The sequence below is a fragment of the Dasypus novemcinctus genome, chromosome 2 (assembly GCF_030445035.2).
Source record: "Dasypus novemcinctus isolate mDasNov1 chromosome 2, mDasNov1.1.hap2, whole genome shotgun sequence".
Taxonomy (NCBI): domain Eukaryota; kingdom Metazoa; phylum Chordata; class Mammalia; order Cingulata; family Dasypodidae; genus Dasypus; species Dasypus novemcinctus.
Genome location: NC_080674.1, coordinates 140568680 through 140590841, shown reverse-complemented (window position 1 = coordinate 140590841; position 22162 = coordinate 140568680). Strand labels below are relative to the sequence as shown.

Here is a 22162-nt window from a genome sequence, read left to right as displayed (position 1 = left end):
TCTAAAATCACTGGAGTCCTTGTGCTTAGCATTTAGGCCCTAAATATCCAGCATTGATGGCCCCTTTTCATATTACTTATACCTGACTCACATGTATCACGATGATAACATCCCCCATCTTGCATCTGCCTTAATATTGTTTAATACTTAAGTCTCATTTAATTACTTTCTTTATTAAAGGCAGGTACTTAGAAAATAGCTATTTAAAAGGCAAAAACCATGTCTTTAAGTAAAATTGTCTCTTTCCCCAAAACAAATGTGCATCAATACAAAGAATGGTCTAATCTGGCATCTGTTTATTTCTGGAAGGAACCTTGACTTTGCTAATACATTTCTATGTATCAGAGAGAAAAGGCATCCATAAAAAGACAATTACAGAGATGCAATCAAGCATTGATAGCAGTATTCAGATGCATCTCTTAGAATATTCTGGAGAGGAAGGATAGCAGGTTTAGTTTTACATAGCTTCTTATAAATCAATTTTTAAAGTAGTTTTCTCACATCCAATGAGGTAAATTTGATTTCTGGAGCCAGTATTCATGTTCCAGAAAACAGTATGCACTTTGTTCCATAATTACATGAAGCCTATTGTTTTAGCCCAGAGACATTATTTTATTTATTATGGAGCCAGGTTCTCCCCAGAGCCTAAGCTGCAGGCTGGTAATGAGTTCAGTGCTTAAAGAGAAGCCATAACATGTCCTGCAGTCCCTGGTGTCCTTGAAGAGCTGACACATGTTCCTTAGCCCCTAAGTGATTACCCAAGAGTTATGCTCCACTCCTTGGGGCACAGAGACTTGTACTCAGCAAGTGAGGGGCAAAAAACAGGCAGAGAGGTTAAATGACTTTGTCCGGGGCATACCAAAGGTCATCAGTTGAATCTGGATTCAGTGCCCGGGTTTTTCCATCTCTGCCTGCTGTTCTGACTTAGACCTTCTCTCAGGTCATTTCCAATGTGCCCAGGCCTGAGAAAGAGAAAAGAGCCAGAGTCCCGCTGCAGGAAAAGGCGACAGGGAGGGGAGGGAGAATAAGACAGGAGACCAGGTCCCTGCCTCTCCATCAGCCCCCTCTTTTTGGCCCTGCTTTGGTAGATGGGAAGGCAGGAGTTGGGCGCCTCAGTTGCCAAACTCAAAGAACCAGAACCAGAACACAGTTCCTACAAAAAAGTCTAGCTCGGTGCCTTGTCCAGTGCATTCAACAAATGTTTCTTGCAGACCTACTATGTGCTGGAGGCTGCCAGCAGAGCAGTGAACACAGCATAAATAAATCCCTGCCCCCATGGAGCTCACAGTCTAGTGGGAGGAGACAGGTGACAAACAAGATAAATTAGAAAAACAGTATGTGACATTGTGGTCTGTGCCTTGGAGACAAGCAAAGAGGGGAGGGGATGTGGGTGTGTTGGGAGTGGGGTTATCATTAGGGTAGCCAGTAATATTTGAGCGGTCTTGAAGGAGTATTTTAGTTTGCCAAAGGGCTGCCAATGCTAAGTACCAGAAATCTGTTGGCTTGTATAAAGGGGATTTATTTGGGGTACAAGCTTACAGTTCCAAGGCCATGAAAAGTCCAGATTGAGGCACCATGAGTGATGCTTTCTCACCAAAGTCAGCTACTGTTGATCCTGGTGTGTTGCCATGTGGTGAAGCAAGATGGCTGCCGTTCACTGCCCAGGTTTCTCCTTCCCTCCAGCTTCCTTTCTCAGGCTCAGCTGCTTCGCTTTCTTCCTATACCATTCTCTGCTGTTCTGTTCTCTTCCTAATTTCAGCTGTAAGCTAGCAGACAAATGGGTCATCTTTCCCCAGGCCTCAGCTGTTTGAGCCTTCGCCTTTCTGTCACAGGGCAGGGTCAAAAATGACAGATCTCTGTTATGTCTGAGTGTCCATTTGTATTAGACCCAGCAAGGGGGCAGAGACTCAACCTGAGTCATATCCACTGATGTAGTTGAATCAAATGCCCTAAAGCAATCTTTAACAAGTCATCTAATCAAAGGTGCCTCATCTGAGTTTAATGCAATCAAAGGACATAACATCCAGAAAATAGATTAGTTTACAAACATAATCTCTCTCTTTTGGGGATAATTAAAATAATCTCAAGTTGCCACAAGGAAACAGAGCCAACCAGGCAGACAGGCTTTGGGAAGGAGGGAGCAGCAACTGGAAAATTCCTGTGGCAGGAGTAGACCTGGCAGGTTTAAGCCACAGCCAAGGGCCAGAGTGCTGTAGTGGAAAGAGCAGAAGATGGGGTCTGGGAGTAAATGGGGCAGATCATACACAGATAATCCACAGAGCCTGCATGAGGGTTGGAGCTGTGACTCAGAGGCAGGGTTCTGGGCAAGGAGTGGCACGATCTGACTTATGCTCTAAAGGAACCATCCTTTATGCTCTGTGGATGGCAAAGAGGCAAAAGTGACCATTGCTACTGTCACCCAGATGAGAAGGTGGTGGCTCAGCCTGGGGCAATCACAGTGCAGGTGGTGAGAAGAGGTTGGACTCTGAGTATATTTTGAAGGAGAGCCGATTTTCTCACCTCAGAGGGATTTGTTTGGTTTTGGGTTTTGTTTTATGGTTTTTGGCTTGCAGGGGTTGTTTTGAGGATTAAACAAGGTGATGTATGTAAAAGTTCCTGGCACATGGTAAGCGTGGCATTATTACTGGGGCATCATGGAAAGATGTGCAACTGAAAGGTGGCTGCAGGAGCAGGGACACAGCGGGCAGAGCCCATCTGCTCCCACAGAATCCTGTCCCCAGGGCTTGGCCTCAAGGACGTCCCACAAGGAAGCAGAGCCACGCTCAGGAAGGTACTTTGCAGGGACAAGGCCATGGGACCCAGCACCAACTCCCCGCCCACAGTGCTGGTTTTGCCTTTGGGATGGGGTCTGCTTGGGAACCAATGAAGGGAGGCCTTGGGGAGTTCCCAAGCCTCCTCACCCATCCCCTCAAGTGTGTGCTACCCCCGCAGTGCCAGCCCTCATTCAAAGATGCCAACCCACCATCAAGAATCCTGGAAAAATAGATTTTCCTCGAGACTTAGGTTTTGACACTGAAAATAGCTTGAACTAGAAAGATGTCAGTCCCAGAAATGACTAACCATTAACTTTTCATAAGCAACTCCGGTAGGCACCCTTTATGGCTCTATTATGACACAGGACAAATCAGCTGTCTGGTATTTTATTATTATTAAGGCTTCCACAGACTGGCAGGAATGGGCCTTCTAAGCACAGCAATGTTTCAGAGGTTCCAGGAGCCCTCTCCGTTATTTTATTTCAGCACTCTGTGGGGTGTTTTTTCTCGTTGCTAAAAACAGGCTGCAGGCGTCCACTGTCTACCTCCCCACCTCTGCCCTACCCAAGCCTTGCTCCAGGCCAGCACCCCCTCATTGGGCTAGTTAGCCAGAAAGCATCTTCAAGGGAATGCTCGCTGGTTATGGGCAGCACCTCTGAAGTGTGAACAAGGGTGTCTTTGGTGCAGGGGCAGGAGCATGGATACCAACAAGGGCGTGGGGAGCAGCACCATGCCACTCTGGGACAACCCTGAGTCATGCTGGCTGGTGGCTGCCCCTCCCCACCTGCCACCAGATTGCGTCTCTGGAGAAAGGAAGCCCAGAAAGGGCAGGGGGAATGGCAGGGGGTCTGGTTTGGAGTTGGGGGTCAAGAGGAGTTTAGCATCTTCTCTTAGTAACAGCAAAAAAAATAACCCACCCCACACGTCACACTCCCCACATTACAAAATGCCATCCTGTGCATTCTCTTGCCAAATCTCCCCAACACCTCCCGGAGGCAGGCAGGGCACATGTATTGTCCACAATGTAGAGGTGGAAACCATTGCACAGAAGGAATAGGTGGCACTGGTCAGTGCAAGAGCTCAAGCTAAACCTCAGTGTCCTGAGTCCCAGCCGCTGGGCTTCCCCCGCCCTCCTGGAAGCTGCACCCATGAGCCAGGTCCTTCTCTGTTCTGACAGCTCCAAGCACCACATCCTTGGAGATGTTTGGTAGTGAAGGCCAAACCTGATGAGGGTTCTCCACGGAACACCAGGAAATTGTACTGCCCAGGACGCCAACAGCTGACCGGTGCTTGTGAGGGGCCAGCACTGTACGCAGTTCTGCCAGACAGAACTCGGCTGACTGAGAGGCCCTGGGGAAGTGCTTTGTGCCGAGTGCTCCCCGCAGGACCCTGACACAGCAAACACTCCCAGCTGCCCCCTGGCCCCCCCCCCCCCCATATAGTCCAGCCCAGGTTGCGTGGCTGCAGAGACCCTGGCGACAAGCCTCACTGAGTCACTTCTCACAGAACTCCTTCCTAGTTGTTTTATGTCCCTATCCTTGTTTTTTCATTGCTCTATCTTCCCTGTAGTTCGAATTTCATCTTTTGTATTACTCAGATCTCTGCAAGCTGCCTGAAATCATTTTGGAACCAAGGTGGCATCTAAACCAGGGGTCAGCAAACTATGGCCCAGGGCCAAATTCAGCTCACCCTTTTTATTTTTTTCCATAAAGTTTCAGTAGGACACAGCCACCCTTCTTTTTGTACATTTGGTCCAATGGCTGTTTCTACACTACAGTGGCAGAGTTGAGTAGTTGACAGAAACCAAATGGTCCACAGAGCCAAAAATATTTACTATCTGGCACTTTAAGAAAAAGTTTCCTAACCCAGATCTAAATCCCTACCCTTCAGAAACAGAACTTTTCACCAGGTACCCAAAATCCCATGAAATAAGCAGGCAGCAAGATGAATAAGAGGGGCTCATGGTCCCAGGTAGTGGAAATTGAGAGGTGCGTGCTGGGAGCAAGTGTTCAAAGAGAGCTTCAGGGCCAAAGTGACGTGAGAACAAAGCCTTAAGTGGATGTACAGAATCTGGACAAGCAAAGGGAAGGGGAGACAGAGTTCCCACTGTGGAGGCCAGCACTGCCCTGCAGTCAGCTTTGACTGGAGCAAAGGGGCAAGCAGACAGGAAATCTCTCACAGCTGCAGGGTTTCTGCAGTGCTGTCCAACAATGGGACTTGGGCCATCCGTCCCCGCCTGCTCAATGAAGAGTCCAATGTCACTGTTCTTTGCCCCCATACAGGACTTTGGAGAGGATGACTCCCTGTACATCACCAAGGTGACCACCATCCACATGGGCAATTACACCTGCCATGCCTCCGGCCACGAGGAGCTCTTCCAGACCCACGTCCTGCAGGTGAATGGTTAGTAAATGGCTCCATGCATGTTGTCCCCTCAAATGGTCCCCACATGCTGCTCAGAGCAACCCTTTCTCCCCTCCTGTTTTAGGTGTTCTTAAAGAACCATCTAACCCCCAAATAGTCCATTTCTCTCATATGTAAAGGGGAACAGTGGGCAAAGGGTCAAGTCTGCCAAGAAGTTCCTTATCTGGCTCCACCCAAAGCCTCCTCTGATGAAATGAATCCAAGTGCCTATAGGCAAGTCAATCTCAGCAGTCGTGGCTTCAGAAGACCACTGTAGAGTGTGCCCTGAGATGTGATGTGGCCTTGGTGAGCTGCTACAGTCTCGACACAGCAGGAAGCAGAAAGTGAAACCTACCACCAGGGAGCTCAGCAGGGAGCTGTGCAGGGAACACAGAACCGTGTTCCAGGCTCAATTCATTTTTCCCTCCCATCTCTCTTCCCAAGAAGCTTAATGAGCCTCATCTTAGGATAAGCTAAAAACAGAACTGTGCAGGCATGGCAGGTTCTCTTTGATTCTCCCAGACCCCTGTGAGTTGCCATGACACCCGAGAACCTGGAAGAATCAATCCCCTCTAGATTACATCATCAAGAATTACACAGCCAGCATTTTTTGAGCACTTACTTTGGCCAGTGCCTGTGCTAAGCGACTTTCATATATATATATATATATATATATATATATGTTTTAGGAGGTACCAAGGCTTGAACTCAGGACCTCATACATGAGAGGCAGGCACACAAACACTGAGCTACATCTGCTCCCCACCCCAGTCAACATATTTTAACCCATTTTATTGATGAGTTTCTAGATGAGGCCACTTACCTGAAGTCACACAGCTGGCAATAACCTAACTGGGCTCCCTCCCAGGCGTCCCTCTGGGCCCAGGCTCATGCTCTGACCTTGGTGTCACCTGCTTGATCTGGCCACTCAAGCATCAAAACCAACTAACCAGCATCGCCCCACAGTTCACTAGCAGATCAGCGCTCCCCTGAAATCAGACTAGTGCAGCCAAACCCAGCTGGGCTCACCAGTACCACAGAGCAGGCTGGGTGCGATATGCGTGCTCACTGGAGTCCAGGGCTTCTGCTGGGAAGGTGGAGAGAGCAAGGTGTCAAGAACGATTACATCACCACCTTCAACATCACTCAGCTCTGGGATCCCGGCAGTCACCCGTTTAAGGACAGCTAGGTGTGTTCAACTTGCCTCTGCATTTCCTCCATAGGCTATTTTAGGGTTTTATATATTCGTACATGCCTAAGTCACATTTTATTAGTATTTTCCCTGAGCTGGAATATGCCTTAAGCCTTTGGGATTTCACTGGGATGCTTGTTGGCTTACATCTAGGCCTATGAGGAAGTCTGGATTTCACCAGAAATAACCCAATGATTCCTACTTATAACAGCCCTAGGCTAGGAACCAGAGGCCAGTCTAAACAGGCAGAAGGCAGGTAAGTCCATGGTGCTAGGAGGGCCCTTCTGCCATGTGTCCCCACCCCAAAATCTCTAAGACCCACCCCAGAGCCTGAAAAACTATGGCCTTACTGGAAACACTGGGAGAGAGGCAGGGTAACCACTACACACATGGTCTCTCCAAAATCCCCCCAAGTACTGAGCTCAAGATCTAGCAGACGCTGAATCCACCAGCCTGGCCACAAACATGAGGTGTTTCTGGGTTCAAAGTAGACAGTAGGCTTCCCCACCAGTGGGAAATAGACTGTGTAGCTGACATTGGAAAGTTCTGTTTAACCATCCTCCCCTGCAGCCACCAACCAATCCTTCCAATGTCCCACGTCCACCCCATTAGCCCAGAGATTGCTTAGTCTCTGCTGAAGAGGCTGTTCTTGGCCCTTCAGAGTCTACACAAAGAGCAAAAACCTTCCTGCTGATGGCCAAAGAGAGGCCACTTGAGATCCATTTCCTAACTGATAAGAGACTTAAGACTTTTCTTCTAGCCAAAGTATTATCAATAGAGTCGGAGGAAGCATGCTGAGACCTCTGTACTTCGTGATCAAGTTTTCTAGTTATTAAATCGGCTCATTAAGCTAGGCCAGTAGGGTGGTCCTTGCTCCAGGAACCCTTGAGATACCCAGGCTGGCAATTCCAGGGCACCTGGGGGAAGCATTAGGATCCGTCGACTGTCTCCTTTGGGGAGCATCTCACTAAAGCGGCCAATTGTTGCCTCCCGAAGGCACAAGGCCATTGTCTGATTACCTGGGCACAAGATTCAAAGCTTTGCAAGTACTTCAGAAGTTAAACTTGCTGTGTTCGACTTAGAGGAAAGCTGCTCTTGAAAATAAAATGATTGGAAAGATACAATTACAATAATTAGTAACATTTGCTGAACACCTGTTATGTGCCATCCCTGTTTCATAGATGAGGAAATGGGCTCACAGAGGTTGAGTGATTTTCCCAGACCCACGTGGTTAGTAGCTGCAGAGCAGGTCTTGACTGCAAAGCCCAGACCCGATGCCTGCCCAGCACTGCCCCAGTGTTGCACTGGACACAAGGGTGGTCAGTCATCAGGTTTGCTGAGTGGCTCTGGGCTGCACACGGTGGAAACAGAGGGCAGGAACCCTGTCTCATTTGTCTCTGCTCCTAGTGCTAAGCTCAGGCCTGGCCAGAAATAGCTGGCCTAGGGAGAAGCGGCCGAAGGCCTGCTGGCCCCCTTCCTCAGCAGGACTGAAGTGGGTGAAGCCCAGGGCTCTGCCTTGCCCTGCCCCAGGGGCCTCAGCAAGTGGCTGTGCAGACTCCAGGTGCTGGGAGGCGCAGCGAGGGTCAAGTGATTGTGGAAGGCTCGGAGAGGCGGTGGGCATGGGAAGCTAGGGGCAAAGGGCACTGGATTTCCAGCAGGAGGACCTGAGAAGTCTGGGAAAGCACTGTTGGTACTCAGGGTAGAAAGAATGCTGCCTTACTGGTGAGTCTCCCCAGGAAGAAGGCAGTAACCATTCCCCTGTGTAATCTGATCCTTTCCACCATCGATCCCAACAGGAGCTGAAAACACGACAGATGGCCCCAAACGACTTGGGTAAATTAGGTCCCATTGCCCAGCAGTGCTCCTGGAGGTCAGTTTGGTCCCCTCTTGGCCTGCAGCTGGTCTGTGGCTTATTGGGCCAAGGAAGTGCCTCGGCCCTGCAGACAGGGAGCAAGGTTCTGTGTCTGTCCCTCTAGCTGATTTCTCCTCAAAGGGAAGATAGGAAGGAGTAAAGGATGAAGGGAAGAGATGGGGCCCTGGCCAGTTGCCTGCTGTTCCAAATGGCTCAGAAGACTCCAGATCAACTGCAGATATGCTGGGGAGTTCATGTGTGGCCTTTGGAGATACCATTACCTGGGAGCAGGATCAGGGGTTGGGACTGCTCTAGCCTGGGCATATGCAGACCCAAGCTGGCAGCACCTCTGAAACCAGAGAGATTTGCTTCAAGTCCTCATGCCAGAACTGCCTTAACATACAGTCTTAGGCAAGCAAATAGACTCACCTGTAAGATGGAAGTAACAGTAGTACCTCCTGCATTAAGGCCAGGAAAATGTTTTTGAAAATGCCTCCACAGGATAGAGTTCAACTCCAAGGTAAGAGAGATCTTGGCTTTGTCTCAAGCCATATTTACCTGTAGTTGGTGGACACAAATGGTCAAAGCTGGTGACACCTCAGAGAGCCTCCAGTCCATTATTCAGATGGAAAAATAAAGACCCAGAGATACTTGTCATGTCAGGAATATACCACAGGTGTCCACTTACTGGGGCTGCTCCCTGGAGGCTGGGATGAGATCCCATAGACAGGCCAGACCACGGTTTCCTGGGACTTCTCATCCATTACTCTGACCTGTCCTGGTTGCCTAAAGGAAATCCTTCCAGGTAACTACTTCCTCTCCCAAATTATTCGTATAACTTCCCAATGACCAGGCCTTCCAGAGATGAAGCCCAAACACTGACATGATTTACAACTTTGCACAAACCTCCTGCATCACTTTCATAAGAAGGCACAAGAACTTCAGATATAAATGATTAATCCGTTAAATTAAAAAACACCCTCAACCTCCCCACAGTTCAGACAAGCCGCGATTCATTCCCCCAAAACAGTGTAATCTCCAAAATCTGTTTATTACCCCAGCTTGGTACTTTTGTGACTGTGCCTCTTACTAAAGGACATACTTATGCAGCCTCTCACCTTGGGAATGATCAATGTTTCCCAAAGAAAATGGGCCTTTCTGTTATGTATTTGGATGCTTTCATTTGAAGGTTTTTCAAATTTTAAAACAAAATGAATGTGTTTACCTACAATATATTAATTTCAAATGATTTCTAGTATGTGGATTAACACAGAAGGAAGAAGCAAGATCAGGGCCAAAGAAAGCAGTTGGGTCTTTGTCGTGTCGCTGTCAGAACTCTACGGCCCCAAACCCACCCTGAAAAAGATCCCAGCCCCACCAGGGAAGGTAGATGCTTCCTCTGTCTCTCAACAAAGAAGGCCCAGGACTTGCTCTGCCAGAGCCTAGTCCAAGCAGGGGCCAAGGGCACCAGCACCTTCAGAGAGAGCAGGAGAGGACTTCCTGCCTAGCCAGGGGTCCCAAGCCTGAGTGACAGGAAGCTGATCCAGAGGCACAGAGAAGAACAAGGACAGGTGCCAGCTCAGAGCCTGGGGGCTGTTCCCCCCAACTGCAGATGCCTTGTCACACATGGGGAGGACAACTTGACCCTGTAGGCAGTGGGTGAGCTCCCATTCAACTGATGGGTAACCCCTTACTTTTTTACAATCCCCATGCTAGGTTTCCCCCCGCAGCAAATCCACCACTGAAAGATGCCCACACAGCCTGGTGTGACTCTTCTTAACCCCCATCTGGTGGTCAGATCCAGGCAAGGTGGGATTCTGGCACAGCAGCTGGGCACACTGAGAGTGACCTCCCACCTCCCAGGCCACCACTGTGCAGGGCATGGAGCTGGGAGGACCCAGGGCCCTCTGGTCCCACTGTAGCCCGTGGTGCCCAGGACTGGCCACAGGGCCCCTTCCATCACTGCTGGCCTGACTGTGCCCATTCAGTCTCCTCCACACCAATCACAGAAAAATAGATGCCTGACCTGCTGATTCCCAGAGGCCCAGCCGTCCTCCTGTCCCCATGAGTCCAAACTCGCCATGCAGCTCCTGGCCACGCTCATGCGCACACACACACGCATGCATGCACACATACTGTGCTCTGGGTCCTACCTCATCTCTTACCATCCTGGCCCTCCCCATGCTCCAGCCCCAGTGAACATCTCTCAGTTCCCCAACACACCTGCCCTTTTGGCCATGGCCATGCACAGACTGTTCCCTCTGCTGAGAATGCTCTCCCTCAACCCCTTTGCTAGCCAACTCCGCCTCATCCTTGAGGTCTCAGTTTAAGCATCACTTCATTCATTCAACAAATATGTGCTGAGTTTTTTCTACATGTCAACCACTGGGCTAAACACTTAGAAAGAGTAGTGAACAGAATTCCTTGCCTTAATGGAGAATAGAGAAAAATAAAGACAAGAAGGGGAACAAAGCAAGTCAGATAAAAAGTGGAAATTTTAGAAGGCCTCACTAAGAAGGTAATATTTGTGAAAAGGAGATGAGGAAGTCAAAGATGACTCCAAAAGCCTTCAGTCTGAGCAACTGGAAGAGTAGTGTTGCCACCTACTGAGGTGAGAAAGAGGATGGGGAGCAGATTTGAGGAAGAATGCTCTGGAGCTCACTGGGACATGATGTGAGATGTCCTCTAGACATCCAAGTGGAAGTGTGATGAAGGCAGCTGGACATGTAAATTTGGCGTTAAGTGGAGAAGTTTGAGCTGGAAATATAAATTTCAGATACATCAGTGGTACTTAAAATCAATGGGCTAGATTAGGTCCCCCAACAAGTGAGAGTACATAGAGAATATCCATGACTAAGCCTGAAACATGAAAAGAAACCAGCAAAGATGACTGAGGAGGAGAAATCACAGAGATAGGAGGAAAATTAGGAGAGTGTGGGGTCCTGCAGTATCTCAAGGAGGAGAAAGTGGTCAGCTGTGACCGATTCTGCAGACGGTTCAGGTAGGATGAGGACAGGTCCCAGTGGGGATCACTGCAGTATGGAAAAGAGCAGTGAAAATGGAGGGAGGGAGAGGGGTAAAGCTTAACTGGGTTTGTTCAAGAGAGAATGGTTGGTGGGAATAAGAGTCATCACGTATGAATAATTCTTCAAGGTGTTTTCAAGAAAAATAGAGCAAAGTTGGAGAGAGAAGTTGGGATAACGAAAGGGCTTATTTTTTCAATATGGGAGAAATTAAAGCACTTTATGGGCTGATAGGAAAGATCCAGTAGATCAAGAAAAATTGACAGGAGTGCAAGAGAAGTGCTGGAGCAATCTCCTCAGGGAGGCATGAGGGGATGGAATCTAAGAATGAGGTTGGGATGACATGAGATCCCAGCCTGGGCATTTCTATGGAGATGGGAGGGAGAATGGTCTGGAAGTGGTGATGGGCAGCAAGGAAGACACCTACCCCACCTTCGGGCCCAGGGGTGTGAGAAAAAAAAGTGCCACACTTGAGATGCTACAGGAGAAGCAAGGTCCTGAAGAGAAAACCAGATTTCCACTTGAGCAAGATGAAGGCACAGTCACAGAAGAGTTAGCTTTAGGATATGGGGGGTTTTGCTGAGGCCAGAACATGCGTTCCAGAAGGCATAATAGACGGTTTGGGGAATGAAGGATGTCCCAGAGGCCTAGGCTTCTGGTGGCTGCTGATAGAAGCCAGGATAGAGGGCATGTTGAGAGTGATCCTGATGATCCCAAGGTACTGAACTGGGGAAAGGCTAAGGAGAAGGGCTGTTGGGAGGTGGAGTATGAAGAGATCTGAGCCCCCTCTTTAGTCTTGCTGATGGAAGCCAGGGGAGGAGTGGCCTTACCCCCAGAATGTGGAGTCCCCATTGACTTCTGCTCAGAGACCTTGATGCCAGCAGCGGGGGTGTCCCACTGAGCCTATGAGAGCAGCGTTGTAATGTCTGCCAATGGAGTTCCAGGGGTCTTGCATTTAGTACTCTTATTTTTATATGAATGATTCGTTCCACATCCTTAACTTCCAGTAAGGTTTTTTTTTGTTCTTGGACAGTGCCTCACAGCTCAGTTCAAAGTTAGCCCTGAATTGGTCTGAAAGGATTTCCAAGTCAGGGCTGACTCAGGTTTTCACCTGGGACCTTGTCAGAAATGCAAATCCTTGAACCCCATGCCAGACCTACTAAATGAGAAACTCTGGGGATGAGGTCCACCAATGTGATTTAACAAGCCTTTCAGGTGATTCAGACACACACACCAGTTTGAAAACTCTACAGTTCACTGAGGTGGCCAGTCCATAAACCATCAGTTTCAAGGCCGAGATTGTCCCTTGGGTACCCTTCTCTGGACAAACTCACCATCAGTAAAAGGGCAGGCACCCCAGGGATGAGGAAGGTCAGCATTCCTTCTGTGGGGTGGAGAAAGTGGATCCTGCTTACTATCCTATGGCCCATGCTCCCAAAGCCACCAATTATTTTTAGTCACCTCCCTGTAGACAGAGAACTCCAGGAGGGCAGGGACTGAGGCTGCCTCATTCACTGCTCTGTCTATATTGCCTGACGCTTAGCATTTAATAAATGTTGGTTGCATTAGAGAGCACTGTGTCAATCAAGATCATCCTTGTGGTGCCAGACTCACCCTGTCCGTGTCACTCTCACCCTCCCCTGCACCCTCTCTCCATTTTTCTCTCACCCTCTTTTTCTCTATTGTCCTGAGGTTTCTACCACAGCCACTCTTCTACCTCTACACCATTTCAGGGAAGTTTCTTTGGGGAACAGTTATCATAGGAGAGTTTTGTAATACACTGTGTTATTGCAATATTTTGTAATATCTGGATATCTGCCCAAACGCCACTCTAGTTTTTCAAAATTTCCTCAGTTGTTCTTGCACACTTTTTCTTATAAATAAATTTTACTATTTTTGGTCAAGAACCTACCAATTGATTTTGAAGGGAATTAGATTAAATATATGATTCCCTTTGGTTTAACATGTTTCTTAACAAAATTAAGTCTTCCTATTCAAGAATGTAATCTCTTCAATTAGTCAAGTCTTCTTTTATGTCTTCTGTGAGGTTTCATACTTCTCTTCATTCAACTCCACTAGAGTTTCTGTCTGGTCACTGCTGGTATCTAAGAAAACTATTCATGTGTTTTGGTACTGACCCCTTCCCTGTACTCATTCATTAATCCTTACTACTTCTCTGTTCATTTCTTGGAGGATATCCAGGCAAAATATCAATTTTCTCCATCTTTTTAATATGTGTACCTCTCATTTCTTGCCTGCTATTGGCAACAATGCCAGCATAAGGCTGAGTCAGATATTGCCTCCTCCTCTTTTTTCCTTTTTCTTTTTTCCTGATTGGATGTTCTACCATTCTTGGAAGAATGGTGCTGTTTCTTCTTTTTATAGTCTTCATTGTAGGATGAAAATATCATTCTGTTCCTATTTTATTAAGAGAGTTATTTTCCCCAAAAAATGGATTTTGAATTTTTTTCTAAGTCCCTTTCAATGTCTAACAAAAGAATCAAATCATTTTTCTCCTTTGCCTATAACTTTGGATGTGTTTAGTTATAGATGTCCTAATATTTGGCCATTGAAACGTATTTTACTTGGTCACAGTAAAATCTTTCAATACCATGCTATATTTGATTCATTAATATTTTACTTAGGGTTTTGGTATAACCTAATCCTAAGTGAGATTGGTTGGTAATCATCTTTTTTTGTCCTTTCTTTGTCAGGCTTTGGTGTCTAGGTTACACTAGCTTCATAATATAATTTGGAGTATCTTTCTTATTCTAGGCAAGAATTATCCATTCCTTAAATCTATGAAGCAGATCTCGTATAAAATCTTTTGGGTTATTAGCCCTTTAAGAATTTTAAAAATATTCTCTTCTTGATCCAATGTTGGTAATTGAAATTTTCCTTTTAAAGGATCCATTTCATTGAATTTTTCACATTTATTACATATAATTGAATACAGTGTTCTCATATTTTTAATCTCCTGTGTCTGTCTTTGTTTTTGTCATTGATGAATCATGCCAGAAATTTGGCTATTTTATTGGTTTTTACAAAAAATCAGCTCTTAGATTTACTTATTAACCCCACTCTTTTTGGACTTTCTGATTCATTCATTCATTTCTGCTTCTGTCTCTATTGACACATCTCGCTACCTGCTTTAGGTTTGGTTTGTGGTTTGCCGGGTAAGCTTGCATAAATAAAATGACCTAATAAGAGCCACCCTCAAGGTACCTTCTCCAGTTCCCCACTGGTCCAATGCTTCTAGGACCCCAAGTTCAGTTTCTGTTCTTTTTCATTATAGCCTCCCTAAACAAAAATTCTACATATTCAACTTGAGCCCTATTCCTCCCTATACTAAATGCAGGGTGAAAGGACCTTTCCTAGATAAGTCGGCGTTTTTTTCTTTGAACTAGGGGGTCAGAAAAGGGGCATACACTTAAGTGTTCTAAGCAGCCCTTCAGATAAGCCTCAACTAGAGCCTCATTTACCTCCTCCATCCCCAGAGGCCTGGTCCCTGACAAGACCCATCTGCCCCACCCCAGGACTTTTCCCCCCAAAACAGTGAACAAAGAGAAACAACTCAGGGGCTTTGATTCGGGTGCCTCGGAGCTCATCTTATAGAAACCACTCCAGGCCATTCTGAGAGTGGGATCATGCCATTTGCCAGGTGCACATTTGGCTTTCTCCTCTGCCTCCTGCCCCCAACCCTGCCCCAAGGGTCAACTAGAGGAAGGACCTGAGACTCCAACTGACCTGATCTAATTATTAGCAGTCCTTGAGATGCTTTGACAGGAGTGTCAAGTCCATTTCCAACAGTGAGGCAGTGGAGTTTTTCTTTTGCCGTCTGCCCTCCCCAAACATGAATCAGTAGAATTTTACTCTTATTCAGCTTCTGGGCTCTGAGCCGTCTCCTACTTAAATATCAGCCCACTCCCTACCCTACCCCCCAAAAACGCTTTTCTCTCTTAAAGTCCTGGGATGCTTTCTTTTATTGAACACAGGAACTTCCAGGTAACTCTAGGGAAATGTGGCAGCGTACTTCACAAAGAATCCTTCTCTCACCTTTCCCAAAGGTGTGTGATGCTTTTGTTTTCTTTAGTTTAATATCCAGGTGCCTTTACTCTAAGCTCTCGCAAATCCTTTGTGCAAATATGCAGAGTAAACCGTATAAATAAACAAGAACCCTCAATTCCATTGAAAACGATATTTTATTTTCCCTTGCCCCAGAGGGAGGATCCCCTGGTGAGTCCTCACCCACCCCAGGTACCTCCCCCACAGAGAGACTGGGTGAGAAAGGCCAGAGTTCTGAGGAGGGTGCGCCCCCAGCCCTGAACTTGACTGCCACGGCCCTCCTGCAACCGGGTCGGTCCAGAGCCAAGGAGGGCACGCCCAGCCTTTCATCCATGTTCCATGGGTACACGGTGGAAAAATGAAAGTGACCCAGTGAAAAATCAATGGATTCACCCTGAGCAGTGAGGTAATAAGTAGCCCTGCTAGTCAGTGCCCATAAGTGCTTTCTTAAGCACTTCCTGCAAGAAATTAAGCCCCTGGCCAGTGGCTTTCCGATAACAGAAAAAATGTATCTGAATTTAATTAATTCAGAAATAAATTTCAGCGGCTGCTGCTCTTTACGTGTAGCAGCTGAACGGCGTTAAACATTTGGATGTCTTTCCAATCATATTCAGAATATTGATGAAAGCCATAAATTACACGGTTCACAGCCTGACATGTTTATTGCCTGCGATCCATTTTATAGTCCTTTATTTTAGAACTGGACTTGCCACGCAGGCTCATTGTAAGCTGATTAAGAACTCCAGACTCTCCTGTCAGGTACACCCCTCTGGAGCAGGCTCTCGGGGGTGGGCCCAGGCCCAAGGCCGGGTGACGGCCGCCTCTCACCAGCACCAACTCTCGCCCACAGTACCGCCCGTCATCCGCGTCTATCCGGAGTCCCAGGCTCAGGAGCCCGGGGTGGTGGCCAGCCTGAGATGCCATGCAGAGGGCATTCCCACGCCCAGAATCAGCTGGCTGAAAAACGGCCTGGATGTCTCAACCCAGATGTCTAAACAGCTCTCCCTTTTAGGTAAGAACTGCCCTTGGTGTCTCTGATATTCCCATCAAGTCAAGGCACACCCTTTCCCCAGGAATGGAAATGAGAGGTGTGGTTCATTTCTAAGTCTGACGTGTTGGGAGTGAACAAGCATCTCCCCAAATGTTCCTGATATCTGGGCTCACACAGAGCTCATGGGATTCCTGAGAGCAATGATGAGAAGTTGTCAATCAGATCCCAGGCCACCCTCCATTAATTCCAGCTGCACCAGCCTGTCCTGTGCGTGTATCAGGGTTATCGGCCGGCCTCAGCCTGCCAGGGTCTGTGTTTTTTCATCCCATCCTCAACAACCCCAAGAAGGGAATGGGGAGGGAGTGACTGGGGGTCTCCACCTGAGCAGACCTCCCTGAGCACTGTCCTCTCTGCAGCCAATGGGAGCGAGCTGCACATCGGCAGCGTCCGGTATGAAGACACAGGGGCATACACCTGCATTGCCAAAAATGAAGTGGGCGTGGACGAAGATATATCCTCACTCTTCATTGAAGACTCAGCCAGAAAGACCCGTGAGTCCACTGTAGACTTAAAGCTCCTCACTGAGCTGGTTGGGAGTGTTGGGTAGCAGGGGAAGGCACTGATTGACCAGGTCACAGCCACCAACCATGAGCCCCCGAAGACAGAGGTAAACCCCACATCCTTCTGTGCAAGAAACTGGGGACAGAAGGTACCCAGAGGTGAGATTTCCCTAGAAACCTGGACGAGTCTGGAAACACAAGAAGAACTCTTTGGACAGCAGACAGAGCCCAGGACGACAGGGCCCCTGAACTCCCCAGCCCCAGCTCAGCCTCCTACTTACCCTATCACCTGACTCTCTTTCTCTTATCCACAAAATCCCTCATCAATGCTCTACCAGGTGCTGCCACACAATGGCCCAGAAACTGGCCTGTGCACGTATGCATAAACATTGAGATGTAGCCCTGGGATCCTAGCCCACCTGCTGTGCTAAGTGCGCTCCCCCTACAGTTGTTGCTCCCCAAATGCGTCTGCAGGGCTGATCTCATGGTCACGGTCTCTATCCCTTAGTCAAAGTCACCAAGCTAAGTTTTTTGTCATCAAGGGAGATAATCAGAAATATTTCAGATGGCCTCCCTAAGTTTTCAGAATCCTTGTTGAAAATCAGAGTTATCTCAGAAGTAATCCCGGAAATCCAGCAGAGCTGTTGCCCACTCGTTATCACCCACAGAATGTGGGGAATCCCATTAGCTTCTGTGATCCTCAGGACCTGATTTCAAAGATTCGCCCAGGCATCAAAAGCGTCCTGTGACCTGGAAGCAATCGTTCTCTCCGGAGTTCCCCACAACTACTATTTGCTGGGCAATGGAAGGTGCAGTCTAAGAGATGGACCAGGTACCACCATGGTCGTAACTTGAATCATGCCAATGAAGGGTTTGACTTTGCTTTTTTTTTTCTTTCCTTCTATTATGCTCCCGTTTTCCCAATTCTCCACTGCTGCAGTTGCAAATATTCTGTGGCGAGAGGAAGGTACCAAGCTTGATTGTTCTGTGTCTTTCCTATGATCACCTGTGCTTGTGGTTCCATAATGGGCCATCCTTCCGTGGGCCACCATTAGCCTTTCCTGACACTGAGCACCACCCACCAGTGGGGCCCCCTGTGCCAAGCCATCTTTTGACAGGGAGGGGGGAAATCAATATCAGCCTCGAATGGCACACAAATTGAATCAGATTTAAAATCTACTAGGGTGTTTAATAACAAAATTTTAAAACGGAACTTTTCCATTTAAAGTTGCTCGTCACTTCCAGCTGAAGCAGACCATTTGGCAGGGGTTTCTGGTTAGAGACAGGCTGTAAGGTTTTTTCCAGTAGATGACATTGGTGTGGGGCTTAGTGTTTTGCTTATCTTGTGCTGTTTTGTGTGTGTGAGTGTGTTTTTGTAAGTTGCAGATCAACACTTGATAGTAGCTGTGACTTAAATGTACATTGAGGAAATGCTGAAGAAAAACGCAAATGATTTCTGTAAATTCTTTTTAAAATGTATAGAATTTTCTAAATGTATTTCACTCATCAAATAATCTTTAGCTATTAGATCGAACCATGTGAAATTGTCATTTTTGTAAGTAGAAAATGATCTAATATTGACTCTTTCGTATGGTTCAACCTACATTTTGAACCTATAGCACATGTAGGAGCCTGAGTCACTGCTGGGGGTGTTTGTGTATGGATCCTTTTCCTCATCCTGTCACCCCACAACCACAAGAGAGTCGAAATCACCTTTTAGTATCCTGTTGTCCAATTTAGCAGGCAAAGGGTACAAACAGAAAGAAAAGTACAAGCAGAAGCAGAATTCACCATATGATTTCCAGGCTAAGCACAAAGTCTTCCTTTTTATAAACCAGGATATTTCCTCTTATTTTATCTCAAGAACTTCATGTGACATTACCTATAGTCTAACCTGTGCATTCATACACATATGCAAAACAATTTCCTGAAAATAAAAGCTGACTCAGAGAGCCTGGATGCAAAATGAATACAGAGTCCAAAAGTGAGGACGTGCTGCCAGTGGACTTTAGGAATCCCTGGAGAGCAAGCTTGTGGCACCAGTTGCTCCCTCGTGCCCTTGATGTGGCTTGCGTCCAGTACCTAGGCCAAGATGGGTAAAGAGAGCATTTGCTCTATGTCCTTAGGAGGTGGTAGTTTTTCCAAGGTGAGGTTACTGCAGAAGCTGCCAAGTTGCAAAAGGAGAGACTAGTAAAGACTGCAAGGAGGCCCTGTGGAGTGTGAAATGCACCTGTAGATGCCCCAAAGCTCACTGAGACCCTCTGCTGCCCTAGGGCTGAAGTTGGCAGGGGCTATGTTGGACAATTGAGCAGGGAACAAATTCCATCATCCTGGGCAGCAAAGTGCTTGCATGCTTTGCTGCTAAAACCTGAGACCTGGAGATAGGGAAGGAAAATACAGAAGCAAAAACAAAGGAACAGACCAGCCTTAGAGCCTCTAAGCCCAATAGGAGAAATGAGATAATCAGAGCAGAGAAAAACAAAGAAAGCTCCTGCATGCCCCTTAGCAGAAGCTAAACTCAAGACAGAACCTTCCAGGGGAGGGGCCTCCTGCGAAGTCAATTATTTGTTAAAGGGGTATTTGTTGAGCCTCACGTTCCATTGCCCACTGTGAGCAAGACACTGTGCTCAGTCTGAAATGTAGCTATGACTACAAACTCCGCATGGATTCTATTAAGCCTTCAATCTGATGTTGGTTCTTCCAGCTACTGATTTCCCAAAAAGCCCAGGGATGTTGTTCCTTGTGTCTGTGGTTTAGCAGGGACTTTGAGGCCCTCTGGCCCCTACATTTGACTGAAAGAAGGTCTCCAGGTGGAGGGTACGAAGAGAAGGCCCTGCTGTGGGCAAGATAGATGGGTTCAGAGCAACATGTGCTGGTGTCCCTGCTCCAAAACTGAGATGCTTTGGGAGCTGAGGGGCGGCACTGGTGGGCAGCCAGCTCCATCTGGCTCTCCAGATGGGCTGCCAGAACACCAGGATTCCCCATCCAGCCTGGTGCCTGGTCTTCCCTGGTGTTAGAGCTTCTGAGAATCTGGGTTCAAGCCTCTGGCAAGGATCTTCTCCCAGCGCAAACCCTGGAGGCTCTGAGACTGTATCACAGTCCAGGACCGCACTCCACACAAGGCCCTGCCTCTTGGTTGTCAAACGCCTGAGGCCCTGAAAACTGCCTGCAGAATCACTGAAAGGAAGTGCCAGGGGAATTCCTATTTTCCTGTTTTATCCGTTCCTAACTCACTAAAGACTTACAAGATAATCGATTAAACCAGTACACTGATATTTCTCAGCATGATATGAGAGCACTTACTGTATATTTAATTCTCTTAGAATGTATAAAAATCAATTTTTTGCTGTTTTATTGTATCTTAATATTTCCAAAATTCATACGTACTCTATATCTATCAGGCTACAATTCCTCCTTTTCCCCTCCCCCATCCCCTGGTAACCTCTAGTCTACTTCCTGTCTCCATAAATTTGCTGTTTCTAGATATCTTTCAAATGGCTAGCTTCAGGAGGGAGGAAGGAAGGGAGGGAAAAGAAAAAAAGAAGAAATGAAAAGAAAACCCCAGACCTTATCTTTGTGCCTTACCCTAGCTCTGGCATAAAAGCAGGTGACAACAGCCAAGCCCCTTCCCCTCCTTGGACTTCCGTTTCTTTGTCTTTAAAATAAGGAGGCATAACTCGCTGGTCCCCCAAGGCCCCTTTCTGCAGCCTGGTGTAGATCCTATCCCCAGACAGCCCCAGCCCTGGCCTGGGGCAGTGAGTGGGCATGACAATAACATGGGCTCTGGTCACCTGGCATGGTGCTACCACAGAGAACCTGGAGGGGCAGAAACGAGAGCAAGCTGTCCTGAAGGAGGGGGTAGCTGCCATAGATAGGGCAGTTCTAAATTTGGACAAAGGAGCACCAGCCACAGCATTTTCCACATTCCAGGAAGAGACACTGTACACAAGTGTTTTAAAAGGAAAAGTCTTTGCTTTTGGGAAATCATCTGATAAATTCTGATTTGACTGTCCACAATGAGTCATCAAGGAGGCTTTGCCGTATAGAATAGGATGTCAAAGCCAAGGCCATCTTCTATGTGAAATATTGTGTTGGTGTCCAACCCGAGATGACGTAGAGCAGCTGTACATGCTTGGGTGGATGGTCTTGAGATGCAGAGCCGGTGATGCTTCATTGATTCACAGTCCTCAGGGGCACTTTCTCCCCGTGCTCCACACACACAACAGGCAGGGCATGTGTGCACTGGCTGCTCATTCCTTGCTCCCCACCTTGACCCGGAAGTTTCATTTTGTGCCTGCACCAGTAGCTTCCAAACTGCTGGTTTTGTGTGTGCTACTTGGTGCTTGTGACCCTGTGGACTGCTGGAAGGGATATAACCATGATGTTTGCTCCTCCCAGGCCTCAGTGTGGGAAACATGTTCTACGTCTTCTCCGACGATGGCATTATCGTCATCCACCCCTCGGACTGTGAGATCCAGAGGCACCTCAAACCCACTGAGAAGATCTTCATGAGCTATGTAAGTTTCCATGTCTGGGACAGCTTCTACACTGTGCACAGACAAAATCCTGACCACTTGTGCTATTTTTTTTTTTATTCCATTTGCCACAGTTAATGTAATTCCAAATTAGTTCCAAGTCTATGGGAGGAACATATGACGCTGAGAGTTTAAACTGTCATTTCTTCATCCAGAAGACACTTCCATACTCAGAGTTTTAGATGCAGCCCAGGGCATGCAGATGGATTGTGGATCCCCAGAAGTTCAGTTAAATGATGGAGACAGCAATATGAATGAACACACAGCTACCAAACCGGTGCTAATACAAGTGTGGGCAAGGCACACTGAGATTATTGACAAGGGAGGCCTCTCCAGGTCTGGAGAAGACATAGTCCAAGGAGGCTTTCTGGGGGAGGTGATGCCTAAGCTCAGTTTTGAAGAACAAGTAGGAATTGGTGATTGGCTTTTCAGAGAAAATATCATGAGATGGAGAACTGGGGCATAAAACATCACAACATGGTCAGGGAACCACACACTTATGTATGACTGGAGAGAAGAATGGGTGTGGGAAGGAGCCTAAGATTAAATAGAAAAGTAGGCAAGAGTCAAAAGACAAGAGGCTTTATGTGGTAAGCTGAGGTGTTCTATTGTATTCAGGGGAGAAGGACTTGAAGCAAAGGATAGCCATGATCAGACTGCTTTCTAACATGTACAATGAGGACAATGGTTAGAAGGAGAGAAATGAGTGAAGAAGTGGTTGCAATCGTCCAAGAGGGTGGTAACCCAAGTTAAACTGATGGCAGTGG

General features: G+C 47.3%; 1 protein-coding gene across 3 annotated transcripts in view; it reads left to right on the top strand.

Annotated features, from left to right (window-relative positions):
- Window positions 1-22162, top strand: part of FSTL4 (follistatin like 4) — a 412000-nt gene that overhangs the window by 356831 nt on the left and 33007 nt on the right. For all 3 annotated transcript variants that reach the window (XM_071210010.1, XM_058278689.2, XM_058278685.1), the window contains 5 exons: window positions 5057-5177; window positions 16160-16321; window positions 16717-16851; window positions 17801-17827; window positions 21259-21377. In XM_071210010.1, the coding sequence (XP_071066111.1) occupies window positions 5057-5177; window positions 16160-16321; window positions 16717-16851; window positions 17801-17827; window positions 21259-21377 (564 nt within the window). The remainder of the gene's footprint in view (window positions 1-5056; window positions 5178-16159; window positions 16322-16716; window positions 16852-17800; window positions 17828-21258; window positions 21378-22162) is intronic.